At 23.1% G+C, this 17836-nt stretch overlaps 2 protein-coding genes across 2 annotated transcripts; one reads left to right on the top strand and one right to left on the bottom strand.

Moving 5' to 3' along the window:
* Nucleotides 1–3374: 3374 nt before the first annotated feature.
* LOC113552942 (STAM-binding protein) lies at nucleotides 3375–9416 on the bottom strand. Its single transcript, XM_026955987.1, has 10 exons — nucleotides 9295–9416; nucleotides 9126–9224; nucleotides 8119–8287; nucleotides 6947–7116; nucleotides 6741–6848; nucleotides 6407–6581; nucleotides 6178–6315; nucleotides 4211–4323; nucleotides 4042–4147; nucleotides 3375–3521 (listed from the first exon to the last, which is right to left on the bottom strand). The coding sequence occupies exons 1-10, from the start codon at nucleotides 9414–9416 to the stop codon at nucleotides 3462–3464; spliced, it is 1260 nt and encodes a 419-aa protein (XP_026811788.1). The 3' UTR covers nucleotides 3375–3461.
* A 1869-nt stretch (nucleotides 9417–11285) lies between these two features.
* LOC113552983 (dolichyl-diphosphooligosaccharide--protein glycosyltransferase subunit 2) lies at nucleotides 11286–16229 on the top strand. Its single transcript, XM_026956065.1, has 13 exons — nucleotides 11286–11473; nucleotides 11553–11746; nucleotides 13303–13431; nucleotides 13492–13655; nucleotides 13717–13856; nucleotides 13914–14092; nucleotides 14185–14378; nucleotides 14680–14895; nucleotides 14965–15169; nucleotides 15236–15427; nucleotides 15520–15615; nucleotides 15683–15758; nucleotides 15837–16229. The coding sequence occupies exons 1-13, from the start codon at nucleotides 11464–11466 to the stop codon at nucleotides 15974–15976; spliced, it is 1935 nt and encodes a 644-aa protein (XP_026811866.1). The 5' UTR covers nucleotides 11286–11463; the 3' UTR covers nucleotides 15977–16229.
* The last annotated feature ends 1607 nt before the right edge of the window (nucleotides 16230–17836 follow it).

The raw sequence follows: 17836 nt of genomic DNA, 5'->3' as shown, positions 1-17836 counted from the left end.
ATATATATATTACTGAGTTATTGACATTTATTTATTATACTATTTCACGAAAAATACTACGACATTAGTTTTAAATCAATATTGAAATTTTAACGGTTATATACTATTTAATAATAATTTTTTGATTGAAAAATAAATTCAGATTTTCATAAAATAATATTAATGTTTTTAAATTATTTAGGTACTGACATTAAAAGCTTGTGTGAGATTATTTAAATCCAATTAACCACCACAGTCGTATATTTTTAAATACGTAAAATTATTTTAAATATTATTATTAAAAAAAGCGCGGTCGTTTTAATAAGTGATTTGAATCGCGAAAGTTTATTATCATATAGTACCTCTGATCTTCTAAGACAGTGCTTTGAAACATCGAATTATATCTTATTCTAATAATACTGTGCTATATACATTAACTTATAAATGCATTTATTAATAATTAACTATAAAATTCTTTCTCGCAAATTTTATTACAAATATGTTATAACAGGTCTAATAAAAATATAAAACCATAACTTCTCTTTAAGTAAAGTTGACGATTATAATATAATATATACTATAATATTATTAGAATAAAATATAATTCGATATGCAATATATTTTGGATCAATCAAATTCTAAATTGATTGTTCAAGTTCACACGATTCCTTATAATATAATATTAATTATTATTATTATATTATATTATATATTATTATGATTCCTTAATTTTATAATTTTACCTATATAACTCCTATATAAATATTTAATAAACATTTGTTATTTTGTATAGTATTTGTACATAGATACAAGTAGTATACACTATAGTTGAAATAACTATATTGGGTAGTTTTTATTTTATATTTTAAAATTTATTTAAAAAATAATAGCTGGTGGTTTTATTTAAGACGGTGCTAAAGCTTTTTCATTTCTACAAAGTTGTTCGAGTATATTATTGAACTATGAGGCTAGTGAACAAAAAAAAAATTGTTGGTCTTTAAAATAGTAGCAAAGTCAATGTTAGACATTAATGAGTGAATGAAAAATTTTATAAATTTTATTCAATGATATTAATTCAATTTTAAAAAATATTTTTTGATGAAAAATTGAGTATATTGATACATATTAAATTATCATACCTATTCAAATTAAATCAATACACAAAATGTTGATAAATAATAACAACAACAACAATAATGCAAACATACAATAGATTAAATATATAACAAAACACAATTTAAGATGGAACTATCTTAAATTTTGCAAAAAAAAAAAATAATTTTGGTGACAAAACTAATTTGCCAATATAGGTGATGATTCATTTATTATTTTTTTTTTTGCAAAAAAGAACATAATAAACAAACAACCAGTGCCGCAATAACCGGGTATGTTGCGTAATGTCATATACACGGGTCCAGGGCCCCAATGATAAAAATGTTCAAGAAGGGGGCAGGGGGGCCATTAAATTTATTTACACACAAACCCAAATCGGTGTAGTTGCGGCACGGCTAACAGCCTATAGGAATTTTTTTCTTTTATTATTATGGAGCTAACACTTAGAATTACTAATACCTATTAATGAACATGTATAAATTTAACTTAATTTTGTTACTTATAACTTACATAATATGTAACTAATAATTAAGTGACAATTGGATGTATTGTTGTATTCAAAATAATTTTAAACAATTATTTATTTATAATCTAAAATTGGCTACATATTTTATTATCTACTATTCATACATATATTGATAGAAAATTTTGAAATAAATTAATTGGTATACTTATCAAAAAAAAAAGTATACCTCTATATATTATATTTTATTTATAAATATTAATTTATAGTAAAAAATATTGAACTGTATATATATATATATATGAATAAAATACAAATTAGTTAAACTTTAAAGATAATATCTTGAAAACTAAATAATTTCCTTGATTAAACATAATATTTAAATTAATTAATTATTAGTTTAATATTTATTTAATGCAATGTTGGTAATAAGTCAATAAAAAAATTTCCCTAATGTAATAACAAAATGTCTAATTTAATATATGCATACTTAATTAATATAATTAAAATTAACTGGTTTAGTAACGTGTTTTTCAAAAATCACTCTTTATAAATTATAATGATATTCATGAGTTACCAACAATATAATTTGTTGTATTTGGGTTAATTTCCGATTAGAGAATATGTAATCCTAACTTTAAATCTTTTAAATATTTAACTATTTATAAAGACTAATGAAAATTCATATGAAGACATAAATATAAAAAATAATTTATTAATCAACATTTAATAATAATATTTAATAAATAAGAAAAAATCGAGATAAATCATTATAATTATTTTAAAATAATGAATAAGATATATTTCTTAGAATCAACAAATACCAAGTTTTAATAATTACTAGATATACAAAATGTGAATTAGTTTTAGTAGATAAGTATCTTTCATCTACTGTATGTTCTGATAATTTACAGAACACAATCGACTTCATCTCAAAATAGATGAAAAATGTTTAGGTTTTATTAGTTAGTTGAAAGACACTTCAAACTACAAAAATTATTCATTGGTATTAATTTTGTTCACTTAATGAGTAAATATCAAGCTATGGGTAAATAAGTTTCAGTTTCCTCATTTTGGTGTTCCAAAGATGTAAATCTAGTCTTAAAATTTTTTACACAAAAATTTAAAAGAAGTCAAATGTTAAAAGAAAAAAGCGACATATGTAAACATTAATAAATAAATTATAAAGGCATGAAATTAATGAACAGTGTGACTTTATCTATTAAATGTATATCACGTCAAAACCATTTAAAATTTTATTACAAAAATTACCTGTTGTAATTCATTTACAGATGACAAAATAAAAAAAAAATTGTGTGGCTCAAATTTTTTTACTATGAAATTGCTGTTACAAAGAATACTTTACTTCAAAATAATAAATTAAGAATTCGTTTTGAATTTAGGAATAAAATTAAAAAATTGGTGGAAAATATAGAAAAATGTAGACAATTAATTTAAAATTTTAAAAAAAGGTTAAAGAAAAATAGTCTTCTTTTAATTTAAAAATGTTTTTTGTATAGCTTGATTGAAATTTTTGATTTTAGTGGATGTTGGGAAATGTTGAAACAGTTTTAAAACTGTAATTTACATTGACTTTTTAGGAATCAGAAAAATATAAAATGAATAATTTTAAATAGTTAAAATAATTAAATAGAAATAGATATATAAAAAAAAAAAAAAACAAAAGAATTTAGTAATAAGTAGAAATAGTTTTTTTTTTTGCTTTTAAAATTAATGAATGATAAAAACATATTCGCTATTATTTAATTTTTTTTTTTTAGTAAGATATTATTGAATAAGTTGAGAAAAGTAGATTGTGTCAGAATATACAATAGATAGACCTATTACTTTAATTTTTCACATGGTTAACATTTAAACGAATGTTTAAAATACTGTAATATTCTTATTATCTAAAATCAACCACATTGACCAGCAAGTTGTCATCCAATACATAATGTTCGGCAATCTAAAATAAAATACAATACATTTTTAAGTTTTCAATATAGGTCAAAAATAATTGGGTGACAAATATTGCCTATTAGTTATCAATGTTAAAGAGTCCTTCATTTTGCTTTATTTTAATGTAAGTTTCAAGAATTATTATGTAATAAAATAAAATAATAAATAATAAAATGCATTTTTTTTTGTCTTAAAAGTACTTAAAACAGAAAAAAACTGCAATTTTATAATTCTAATGTCCTCTTATTAATCAGTTACTATTGGTAATTAACAATGTTAAATATAATAATTAAGTTAGGGGTTTTTAATCTGTGGTTTATGAATCTTCGGAGGTATAGATTTGAATTTTTTAAATATTCATTAATAATAAAAATTAAAAATCAAAAATTTTTTTTAGTGTTTTCGTATGTTATATTGTAAAGTGTATAGCGCAAACAAATGTAGGAATCCCTGAACTTGGTAATCACACTAAAAACACATATGACCTATGTCTTATTCAATAATACTAATAATAAATTAATACATACGGCATAAATATCACCATCTGTGTTATGTGTATGGAAACCACTGACAAATTTGCAATCGGCTATAACTTGTAATCCATGATAAGGCGTCAAGAAGAAGAAATTTGATCTAAAAACGATATAAATTAAACCTAAATTTAAATAATAACAAAACACAATGAAATAATATTACTCATTATATTTAGGTGCACAGACAATTGCAATAGCTTCTGGCATCATTAACTGATATGAATAATGTGTATGTAAATCTACACTTGACATAAAAGAAGTTTGTGTTGGATGAGTCTGTTAAACATAAATAATAATTACTTATAAGTTTCATTAATCAAGAATTTTTAAGAAAATAAAATTGCTTAACATTTAAAATAGATAATATACAAAGATTAGAGTTAATAACTTAAGAAACATTAAAAATTGATCTGAAAAAATTTAAAAACTATAAAATTTACAAAGATAATATCACATTTTCTAATTATACCGCCTAGTTTTCTAAATCAAATGTAACATAAAATTAATATATAATAAAATAATTCTGTGTTATTGAATATTGATTGATCTATTAATAGTGTCAAATTTAATAAAAGTCATAATAAAAAGGCCATAATTTTTCTATCAATGGAAAATGATAAAAAATAAAGTTAAATCACATACAAATATAAAATAAAAGTAATTGGACTAATATACATGCTTAGACAGTATACTGTATAGGTATTAAATATGCCTCGTTGTTGAGTTAATCACAATACATTTTAATCGATTTGTTAAATTTGAATTCAATACTGAATCACTGAATACAAAAAAAATTCTGAAAAACTAGCCTATTAGCCTATATTACTTAGTATATTTTATGATATATAAAACAATTATTCATTTTTAGTTACAACAAAAAAACAAAATTGATTTTACTGAAAACTGCCAATTGGTAAGTAAAATTCTTATTCTTTGTAATTTTCCTGTTTTTATCTTACTTTTGAAACAGAGTAGAAAATTGAAGTATTTTTCTATTATAAAAATTGGCTTAAGAGGACGCAACAACTGCATGTGTTGTCTTCGTCTTACAAGTGCACAACATACCAAATTTATGCTCAACAAATCAAGTTTAGCTATGTTAGTTTCAAAATTAGAGTGAATTAACTTATTATCTAATTTTTGATGGTAAGAACATTATCTATGTTTGTATGTTGGTTTTTATAAGATTATTCAGTTTTTAAGTGAGTTATGAGCATTTTTAATTTATATTATATAATATACGCATAACTTGCTAAGAAATTAAACTATGTAAAAAATAAACATACAAACATAGATAATATTTTTACCATCAAGTTTCTTAATAGGTCGATTTACTCCAATTTTTAAATTAACGGAGGTAAACTGCTGAGCGTAAATTTGCTATGTTGCGCACTTATAAGATGGAGACAACACATTTGGGAGTAATACCTTCTTAAGACAAAAAAATAATACATGATTGTAAAATTAGTATTTAATATATCTTTTACTCTGCTTAGAATTTAAAATATAAAATAATCTAAATTTTCACTTTTAAATTATTTAAACAATGTTCAGCAAGTAAATCATCATATAAAATAGGGATCTTGAACATTTTAGTCTACAAACCAACTATTATTTCTAAAAAATGTTATGGATCGTGTTTAAAATGTATTTGTGAGCTTTAAATAAAGATAAGGTGAGCAGATATCAGCTTTTAAATTATTCATTAAAATGAAAAAAACAGTCATTAACTAAGGGCCTTAATTTTAAATACAGCAGAATCTCGGTAATCCGGCCGTTCGATAATCTGATAGGTCCAGTAATCCAGCAATATTAACATATAGGTACCAATATGTATTTGTATATAAAGTTACTATCGTAAACGATAAAACATTAGATAAAACTAAGTAATAACAGATTAAATCTGAATAAACCTATTAGATATTTAATATTTATTCAGTTAACATTGAAGTACAATAAGGTTATTTATTTTTTAAATTTTTCAATAAGTAAAAATGCATTTTTATGTGAACCCTCAATAATTAATCCGCCGTTTTTGTTAATCCGGCTGTAGCGTGGTCTGATATCTGTCAGATTACCAAAATTTTACTGTATTTAATAAGATAAATTGTATTTTCCAATCAATCTTACATGTATCCATCCTAAAGTAATAAGGTCTTGCTTGTCTTGAAATTCAAAAATGTCTTCTTCATTCATTGTAGTACATGAATCTGATGTACCACTTTGTTTTGGAATCATTAAATGAGTGACAATTAAACAGTTAGAACTCTAATAAATATTAAAATAAAACCGTTTGTTAAACATGAAATATACAGCTCTAAATAAAAACGCTCAATAAAAATATTGAGAATAAAATTACCAATTTTCCTGCTAATATGCCACAAGTTTCTAAATTATTGAATGTATTCTGTTTTGCTTGTTCAAGGAATCTTTTAGTTAAATTGCCTGGAACTATTATTTGGCGAAGATTGTACGGACTTGTAGTGTTCTTGTACAACATTGGTTTGGTACTTCTATCAACAATAGGTTTATGTCTAAAAAAAATAAGTGATGTCAAACACAATTTTTAATATTAAATACTGAATATAATTCTTATAATTTTTATAAAATCAACATCAGACTGAATTTTTAAATATTATATAATTTTACATATTTCCAATCAGCATAGGGTCAAATTTAAAATAACTACTTACTGATTGAATTGTATTTTTGAATTTGAATGTGTAGGTATATTTGATGGTAGAGTATTATCATCCAATTCATTAAAATTGATTAAATTGTCATCTGAATGATCTGATGGTCTAAAAATAATTTTAAATAAATACATATTTTGGATTGCTTAATATTACATCAACAATATTACATTATTACATGCGATATTGTTAAATTTAAAGTTTACCTTAATTCAAATGATGTAGGATTATTTAAATAAGTATTTAGCTCAGGTACTGTGGTATTATTTGAAATTGTATTTAAATGTTTTTGAGTGACATTTTGAATAGATGGCGTATCATTCTTTTCTAAACTTAATAATTTTTTATCACGTTTTTCTTTAAATTCTTGTAATGCCTATAAAATTAAAAATATTATTAAATATATTGGGTTACATTATTAGTCTGATTTTCTTATTACTAAATAATAATAACCACACATTTATTGAATGTATAAAATATGAATTTCCAAGAAAATGATATCCAAAATAATAAAAAAATATAATATACACATATTATAATATCTTGTTTATTGCATATAAAGACTAGTTATTTAGGTATTATTTTTAATTAAAATGCTAAAGTGTTAATCATTAATAAACAAATAAGTATTTATAAAATTTTAAATCATAAAAATAGTTTCATTTATTCTAAATTTTATTTGTATTAATGCAATCATTAATAACCTTTATCAATATAAAGGTTATTTTAGATGTGAATATAATTTTTTTTTTGTTAAAGTTTTAACAAAAAAAAGTAACTTGATGTTTAGGTTAAGATTAAGGTTTTATTTAGAAAGGGTAGTGAATCCAAAGTCAACCACCAGTATGTCATACATGGCAACTAATACATGCAAATTGTATTTATTAAATATTTAAACATGAATTTTTTAAGAAGAGAATTATTTGGTCTAGTTTAATAAGTTAGTAAAAAAGATGAAGAATATTCCTTATATATTATTAAGTTATTAAATTTTATTTATTTATCAAATATATGATGGATTTTTTATTTTTATTTTAAAATAAATATTACAATAAAAAAAAACTGATTTCTATTTATTAACTTAATTTTTTAAAAAAATTGTGGGTACTAGCAGATACCTAAATATACTTACATACTTTATAGTTTATAGTATCACTACAGTTAACTTATCTGTAATGTACATGCACAATAAAACTCATATACTTGTATGTTTTAAAAATAAATGTAAATATCTTTTTTTGATACCCTCATGTATGGATGGTCCTATTTTTGTTTAAAGTAAACTTAATTTAACAGAAATGGTGTAAAAATTAAAATTGACTTAAAGACACTAAAATAAGTGTTATTTAAAAATGTATTGTATTAAAATTATATTTACTTTTCGTTCTTGATACAATTCATATTCAGTACTATATTGTTCTAATAATTTAGTTTTTATATTTTCTGCTATTGGGAGGACTTCGCGGAGAGCCCGATAATTTAAATTGCGTTCTTCAATTGGTACATTTTTGTAATCTGGATGTTCATTAATAGTTTCCAAAAATAATCTATAATAAAAATAAAAATTATATTAAATAATTAAAGTTATGAAATGTCGAGTAAGTTTATAATAATAATAAAACACTTTTTCAGTTTCTAATTCCTTTGACATAAAAAAAAAAATCAAATGAATTCTTCTTTCTATTTTTTCAAAATATGAAGCTTATGATAAATATTTAATTAGCTAATAAAGTTCCCAACAAAATTATAACTGGTAAATCTATTTTATTATAATATACTATTAGTTATAAAATTAATTCAGAAAATATCTAAATTGATAAAAACATTTTAGATAATAAAAATTAAAAAATTAAATAAATATAATATTATAATTAATAAATTAAATTTATTTTTTATTATTACATGGAATGAAAATTTAAGAATATCTTTCCATTTCTTTATTTTAAAATTAAACATTATTCAACTAAATAACATGTACTTAATAAATTAAATGACTATTACATTATATTGAACTAAATCTATTAACATCATTAATAAAACAACAAAAACAATTTTTATCGTAGATTATTTATAAATAAAGTTAAATTACACACTTTAAATAATTTTTATAACTTAATCAATTACAATATCTTATAAATAGAATAGTAACTAATTTCAGAAATAAATCTATTAGAAGGTAATAAACTAATAAATGATTTATCAAGTATTTTAATATTTCTTATTAAAATATTGAAGAAAAAATTAAATTAAATTATACTTAGGTATTACCTATTTATAGTAACTACTAAGTTATTTAAAACACTCAATATACTTTAATTTGTTAATATTTATTTTAGCTTAAAGAAAATAAATTTACTGTGAAGTAGTTAAATATTTAGATCTTACGTCATAAATCTCATGTAAAGAATATATGCTTGTTCCAAATTGTTTTCTTTTGTATATACATCAGCCATACTAATCATCTCTCGCCCTGATCGGTAATATCTATGAAAAAGTCAAATTATTGTATTTTATACTATATAAGTTTATATATTTTATATTGCAAAAATCATACTTTCTAGCTGCTATATTCGTGTTTAACTCAATTTTAGAACTCAACAACAACAATGTTTGAATTCTTTTTTCTGGCGGTAGTATGTCTTCATTATTATCTTCACCAGTTAGATTATGACTCATGTTTATTTTATATTTTACAATCAAATTCAATTTTGAATGAAATGTTTAACTGTCTTAAAAGACAACAAATTGTATAAATAATACAAATGACGGTAAATAATATAAGATTCGAGTGCAAAGTAATGAAAACATTTTTTTTCTGCTTTAATCTATGAGAGGCACGTTAGTACGTTACCTTGTGATAAAACATGATAAGGTTAGTAATTATTCAATAAGTAATTAAAATATGACAGACCAGTGCAATGCGAGAAGTTACTGGTTTTGAGCTTTATGACGTAGATATATCATGTTAAAACTAAATTGTAATTCATTTTGGTTATTTGTTTACAGTTGTACACTTGTATGGTATAATTAAATCACTAACGATATACTTAAGCACCTAAACCTAATATTATAATGTAAATATTGTAAATGTTTTTCTCAGTTTGTCTCTCAAATCTCGATACTTCGATACTATGCGTATAATTTAGTACACAGAATTATTCTGTAGTTGATACTTGATAGTGTTGATAGTAGCATGGTAGCAAACACAATTATGAATTATCTATAGTCGTAGGGATAACAAATAATACAATATTGTAGATGATAGTAGATTGTTGAAATGACATAATACACAAATATTTTATTTTTAACTTTTAAATTTTAGATATAAATATATAATTATTATGAATTATTTGTAAATTTGTAATTATAAGTACTAAGTAGGTACCTATTTCATGTATTATAATAATAATTTTTACTCTAAATAATAATAAACAGTTTTAGTTCAGTTAAAAAAACTTATAAATTTAATACAAGATTCTTCATGTTATTATAGTTTTTTTTAAATACAGATGCGCGATTTTTTTATAAGCATTAGTTTAAATTTTGAAAAAATTAAATTTTCAAATAATTTTATAGTTAGAAATGTAATGTTCAACTTTTTAAAGCTAAGGATTGAAAATTTAAAACAAGATTTCTCATAAGTAGATAGTACCTAATGTAATAAAAAAATTTAAAAAAAACAAAGTTGTTGTTTAAACGAACATTTTTAGTTCAAATTTGGATGAAATTATGATATTTAAACGAAGAATAACAATTAACAATTACTTTGTTTTAATTTTAAATATTAAAAGTGTGTACTTGAAATTTTTTACGTGTATTATTAATTTTAAAAATTCAATATTTTTTGTAAGAATTAATTAAATCGTAAAAATAAAGTTTTGTACGAGTAGTTTATGAAAGCTATATGTATTTAAACTGTTTATAGTAATAACGAAGTAGGGTATTAACATTTTGAGGATTATTCTTTCTCTTATTACCACTCAATTCCGTTCGGCGTTCAATAATAATTAAAACATTTTTAGCTCATAAGCTACAAGTTGGAAATTTAATTTTTACATATTAAAATACTCCGAATAATGTAGTATTTTGATTTAGAGCATGAAAGTAAAAATGTAAGAATCGTATAAGAAATTATGACGATACAAAATAGGAAAAATATAATTTTTATGGAAAATGTATTAATAATTACTTACAATTATGTACATAGTTTTTAAAAAATGAATAAGTAATTCTTAATAAAAATACCATATTGTGTCTACTTATACGGCTACACAGTATACATTACATGATAAAATACATTTATATTTATTTTGTCATGATACAATAGACATCTATGGACTATGACTAAGACTAAAATGTAAATTAAATATTATATTTATAGTCATGTTTACATCTTTATGTCAATGGTATCAACCGAACTCTGATAAAGGAATATAACCTGGTCTGTGGTCGTAAAAATGACACGTCTTTGCTGTACATTAAAGAAACGACGTGTTGTAAACATAACCTAACGATTATTTTTGATAACACATAATTGATTGAGTATACAAAAACTGAAAAATATTCTGCCGGCTACGTCAGACTGTCAAAGCAACATAAAATTTATATACATAATAATTCATTTTTATTTGACTTTTTCAGTTTTATTCTCTGTGATGGTTTAGTATAGTTAAATACATAGTTTAACACATTTATCTAGTGTGTGTGGTTGAGAGCGCTCATCATGAAATTTGGTAAGAAATCACCACTGACTGAATATTGTTTTTTAATGTTAATAAATTTGATACAATTTTAAATTATTCACTGTTTTAGTATTTTTGTTCTTTGTGGCGACTGGTTGTCTGTGTTTTTCTTTAAGTCTATCTGTTGATACATACTTGACATCTAGAGACAAAGACCAACTAAAGAGTGTACTGCTCACGGGCTTAGAATCTGAAAATTTGCCTGATATCTTCTATGCTGTGTCAGGATTGCAACTGCTTGATCAACAAATACCTGATGCTCAAGTAAGTGTTCATTACTTCATCATTTAATCTACTCAAAATAAACTACTTTAACAGTTTCAATATAATTTGGCTTCTCTTATTTATTGTTGCTTGAATAAAGGACAAAAGTTTAGTTTATTATTTAAATATTCTATAATAACTGATATAAATCATATATTAATAATAATATTTGCTACAAAATCTGACCTATATACTTCAAAGATTTATATGATACTATACTAAATTTACTTTAAATAAAATACAATTATATTATAAACAGCTATATTAAACAATTTTTGGCCTGAATTAGAAACTACCTATGTAAGATAAAATATACTTTTACAAATCATCACATAATATTATATTATATTTAAGTATTTTAAGAAGTTGATTTTTTATTAAACTATACTTTATTTAACATAAGAAATAACTTTAGCTTGACTTGTGCGTAAAGGGCGTGACTATATAACATAGTAGATGTGCAGATGGTTGATTTAGTGAAAGATGGGTATTGACTGACAGCTGCACGATAAAAATTGGTTTCTGTTTCTTTTACTTCTTATATAAAATAGAGTATAAATTAAATAACTCGCTTTAATACATAACAAGGGACACTAAATCAACTTTTCTATTGTTAAGTTGTAAACTATAATAATATTGGTTTTATAAAATAAAATATATTGAGAAATGCAAAGATAAAATGAATATCTTTAGGAGATTCAAAGCTAAAATGTATAGAGGTCTAAAATAATACAAAAATATTATAATCATAGTGATATGGATATCCCAGGTTAGGCAGTAGAATAAAACCATTTGTAGACCACATACTATACTCACTATTCATATTAAATATAAATTATGAATTATTCTACATTTTATAGTTAGGTGTTACAAAAAATGTATGGAATATAAAAAACTCATTTAAAAATGTTAACTTAAGTCTATGATTTAATATTCTGAGTTTACAATATTAATTTTAACTTATTACCTATAGATAATGTTTTTATTTGTATTAAACTACATGTTTCCTAGTCAAATTAAAATTATGGTTAAATTTTTTCAACTAATCCGATTTTTTTTTTTTTTTTTTTTAATTAATTATAAGTATAAAAAATATTATCACCTATCATTATTATGTTTACATAATTAGTTAATGTGTTATTCATTATTGATTTATTAGTATATAACATTATTTGATGTTTACATTGGGTGTTTTAAAATTGCTGAACTTAGTATTTACTATTTTTTGTATTTTTTAGAAACTAAATTATTTAAATTTTATTATTTTATCCTGCTCAGCTTGTTTAATTTTTTATAATATGGTCTTTGAATAAAAAAAATTGTTTGAAATTATAATTCAATTTATATACATACATTGAATACAAGATTAAAATTTATAATTATTTGGCATATAATTAATTATCCAACTTTGATTTATTAAAGGGTATTGATATTATAAAATATTACTTCTGTTATAATTAAGTATTATTTTATTACTAAATATTAATAATCTGTAAAAACTACTGTAAATATTTATTTATTTATTATTATTAATACTTATTAAATTTATATTTTAGGCCGTCTGTAATAAATTAGTAAAATTTGCTGGGAAATCAAAATCATTAGATTCTGTATATTTTTCAACAAGTGCATGGAAAGCAATTGCCACATGTTCAAGCAAATTAGTTGTTGATGAATCAGTCCAAGTAATACAATTTGTTTTATTCTTTCAACTTGAAAAATGTTATACATCATCATATTTTTAGGATGTTTATGCTATGTTGGAGAAGAAAGATATTAGAGATGTCCACATGTCTGATTTATACTTTGGTGTCAGTATTTTGAGTAATCTTAATCTTAAACCTAAGGATATTACTAAACTTATAAATATCATAAAAAGGAAAATGAAACCCGATGACACTATTACTGAGTATGGTTTATATAAATTAAAATTATTAAAATATCATTAAATAAAATATTTTTTATTACAGTTTTGGGTATTCAATACATTTATTGGCAAGTCTTGGCCCAGATGGACGTTTTGCTTTCAATCGTTTGTCTGATGCCATTATGCAAGTTGATCAGGTTGATCGTAAATTTTTACAATTTGAAGGAGGCTTGTCTGTTACTGGTAAAGTTATAAATAAAATATTTTGAACTAACTGTTTATTCACTATTTTAATTTTAGCTCTTGTGTTGACTGGAGTATACAAATTCTGTGATGCAGTGCAATGTAATACTTCATTTCCAATTCAAAATGATCAAGCTCTGATGTTTAGTAATTATCTTTTGTCTCGTAAATCCGTACAAACGCCTAAGGGAGCCTATTTCTTGCTTAGTGCTCTTAAAACATTGTCCAATAACAAAGTATGTTGTTTACTGGCTTTTATTAATTTATACAATAATAGTATAGTTACTTTTGTTTTATTATTGTTGTAATAACTGTAAAATATTTACAGTACCACTTGCCTATTGCTGCTACACTTGTGAAACCAATGGGTGATCTAGATGATACACAAAAAATACTGTCTGTGCGTTTTACTAATTTGCTTGGAGAACCACTGCCGACATCTCTTTCTGTTGGCGTTGAATCGGCAATGTTAAATAACAAAGTTGTTATGTCTAAAAATAAGTTCAAATCTACTACTGATAAGTAAGAGTTTATGTTTATATTTGTAAAGTAAATCAGTACTAATATAACTATAGTTTGCACAATGAAAACTAGCCGGTGACTGGTGTGACTAGTGGATATTTTCAATCAGTGATCATTATATGTATACAATTTATTTATCATGTACCTATTGTGTAAACATCACAGCAGCGCTGCAGTTTTGAGAACTTATGGTTAATGGGATACATGGCGGGTGGGTGTCAGGGGGTCACTGACCAGTTTTCTTTGCTCGAACTATAATAGTATTATTATTTGACTAACCAATTTTGTACTTTATTTTAAGGACTGTATATGAATTAGAATTTAATGAACCAGATTTGTCTATTGGAATCTATAGTATAGTAATAAGTGCCACCCCATTAGAAAAAGTCAAGATTCCACTTTTGGGCAATACAGCTATTCCACTTGAGGTAAAAGTATCAGCTTCTTCGGTGAATATTGTTGATTTTAAAGTTGGTACAACTGATAATGATCAACAAACAGGTCCATCACTCCAAAAGTATGAATAATACATTCTTGAATTTTCTATTGGGCAAATTTTTGTTTAACTCGATACATATATTTTTAGTTTGAAATATGGTGAAAAGTTGTCAACTCAATTAAAAGCAGACCACATGCAAAGAATTATAGTACGCTTTGCTATTAAAGATAATTTAGTTAAGAAACATGTACAAGTACACCAAGCATTTATTAGGTTTACAAATTTTAAGACTGGTTCTCAAAGTGTATTTGTCGCTGAATTGGACTCTCAAAATAATTATAAATTGGATATGGTATGTTTTAATTGAAATTTAAAATAATTTACTGTATACTAAATTAAAACTTTTCTTCTCCCCCAGGATTTAGGCGTTAAATCAGTATCATTCAAGCATATGTCTGGTTTATATTCTATGGATTTAATTATTGGTGATTCCCTGTTGAAAAAGCCTATAGTTTGGCATTTTAGTGATATAAAATTGAAATTTTCCGAAGTTGAATCAGATGTATCTGAATCTTTTGCAGATTTTTATAAGCCGAAAAAATTAATTTCTGTATGTAAAACATTTTATCCTTAAAAAACAATTATGTTATAATTTAACTAATTTAAATATTGTGTCTAACATTATGTATGTTTATGTTTTAGCATACTTTTAGAGAACCTGAGTCTAGACCACCTCATGTTGTATCCCTGCTTTTTACCGTATTATCTCTTGCGCCGTTGTTGGTTCTTTTTGTTCTGGTTAGTATTTATTACAATCATAATTATTATTAACTATTTGTTGTTATTTAAAATTTAACTTTTTCAGTGGGCTCGTTTGGGAGTTAATATTAAAAACTTCCCTTTCAATTTAAGTGCCATAGGATTTCATTTGGCATTAGCTAGTAAGTTGCTTAAATCTCATTAAACAATTATTATTTATATTCACTAATTTTTATACATTATACATTATTATTTTCCAGGTATATTTATTTTATTTGGTATGTTTTGGGTATATCTAGATATGTTCATAACATTGAAGTATTTATTTTTTCTGGGAATTTCAACATTCTTATTTGGTAACCGATTACTATCATACATTGCAAGAAGAAGAAACAAATAACTTAGAATTGTTACATGATTTACATGTACATTCTGTGAACGGGTTATCGATGATAAAGTCAAAACGATAAAATATTCATTCCGTCGTGTATAAGAAAATGTCAGATTCAATTTCTTTTTTCACTTTTGCTAGCATTGAATCATACTTTCAAAATTGTATTCTTAAATCTCAATGAGACGTATATATAATGAATATTATATTAAATTTATAAATATTAGAATATGAAAACATGAATTACACACTTATACACATACATGTTTTGTGTATATATATATATATACACACACACACTTATACATATATGTATTTACCTACTTAATTTTAAAGTTTACAAATAATATTTTCTGAACAAAGCATTTTTATATGAAAATACTTAATTTATTATCAATATATTGGGTTGAAGAATTTAAATGAAGCCAAATTTTTTTAGTTGATAAATGTATTGTTTTTATTTTTAAGTATTATTTGTTCTTTGAAAATTATCTAGTAAAATTTGAAACAATATTTTTTTCTTTGTTGAGCAATGTTGTTAAATAAGAATAATAAACAAACAAGAAAATTAGTAGATAATAAATCAGTAATATTTTTCAAATACAAAAATATAATATAACATAAAAAAAACCTGAAATCACTTCTGTAACTTAGTAGGTTTTTGTGTGTAATTTGTTATCAAATTAGTGTTAGTAATGTATTTAATTTGAATTCAAGGATACATCATTGTGTATAATAAGTTTATATATATATTATATTATCAGTATGCATAGTCTTCATCTTACAAACAGTAACAATCTGTGAATTGTATTAACTGTGTATAGTAAACTATATAGAGTTAGGTAGATTAAAGTGAATTGACCTATAAAATAGCTATACAAGGATATTCTCTGAATTTTTAAATTTTTATTATTAAAGCATTTAAAGAAGTTTTAAGAATTTTGAAATTGTAATATTTTACATACTCATAAATTAACTTAAAAATATAAACATCGTTTAAATTAATGAATAAATACAAAACAATGTTCTAACTTATAAGTGAGATAATAAGTAAATGCACAATATTCATTGGCTTTTTACGATATTTTAATTTTTAAGTGAGATGATCATTTTCAAATAATTAATAATTTCATACTCATAACTCACCTAAAAATTATAATATCGTAAAAAGCCAAAGAAAAAACACAGATAATGAAACTGACGAACGAAAATTTACTGTGTCGTACGTGTGTAAGACAGAGACAACACGTGCAGGTAAGACGTCATCATAAGAAATTTGATGAATTATAGGAATGTATTTGGTACAATTTACAATGATGTAAATGTTATTCAATTTTTACAATTTAATGATAGATATCTCATATCAATCATATTTGTATGAGTTAGGTACAAAATATACTTATGAGTATATTGTGACCACTTTGTATATAGTGTGTTCACGGTTAGAGGTACTACTAAATATTTGTGTAAGATGATCTTACATATCATTATATTGAAATGATTTTTGCTAAATGAAAGAGAGCACTTAATTACACATTTTCAAATAAATATATTTTTAACCTTTTTGATACGCGCATGCGCGATACAACTTACTTTTTCTAAAATGGTATCACCAATTCGTTATAAGTTTTTTTACAGATTAAAATAGAGTATTTTTTTCTAAACAAGTTTTACAAGTTAAAAAGTTTTTTTCTAATTACAAAATTGGAAAAGTTATAGTCTTTTGAATTTTTATTATTTACGTGTAATCTAAGAAATTTTAAGTACGTTAAACTTACACTCAAAAATCAATATAATATTTTCGATATTTTAAATATTATGTATACATTTTTATATTATTATTTTCATTACCTTCATATTTAGCTATCT

The sequence above is a fragment of the Rhopalosiphum maidis genome, chromosome 2 (genome assembly GCF_003676215.2).
Source record: "Rhopalosiphum maidis isolate BTI-1 chromosome 2, ASM367621v3, whole genome shotgun sequence".
In the NCBI taxonomy this organism is placed as follows: domain Eukaryota; kingdom Metazoa; phylum Arthropoda; class Insecta; order Hemiptera; family Aphididae; genus Rhopalosiphum; species Rhopalosiphum maidis.
Note: the sequence above shows the minus strand (reverse complement) of the source record. Positions and strands in the feature narration are given on the sequence as shown.

Excerpts from the sequence above, each read along its gene's own strand:
- LOC113552983 (XM_026956065.1), top strand. Across the intron at positions 15,170-15,235 it reads ATAATTATAAATTGGATATG|GATTTAGGCGTTAAATCAGT; the intron begins GTATGTTTTAAT and ends CTTCTCCCCCAG. Across the intron at positions 15,616-15,682 it reads TGTTGGTTCTTTTTGTTCTG|TGGGCTCGTTTGGGAGTTAA; the intron begins GTTAGTATTTAT and ends TAACTTTTTCAG.
- LOC113552942 (XM_026955987.1), bottom strand. The coding sequence starts at position 9,416 with ATGAGTCATAATCTAACTGGTGAAGATAATAATGAAGACATACTACCG. Across the intron at positions 6,849-6,946 it reads CCTACATCATTTGAATTAAG|ACCATCAGATCATTCAGATG; the intron begins GTAAACTTTAAA and ends AATTATTTTTAG. Across the intron at positions 4,148-4,210 it reads TGTGCACCTAAATATAATGA|ATCAAATTTCTTCTTCTTGA; the intron begins GTAATATTATTT and ends TATCGTTTTTAG.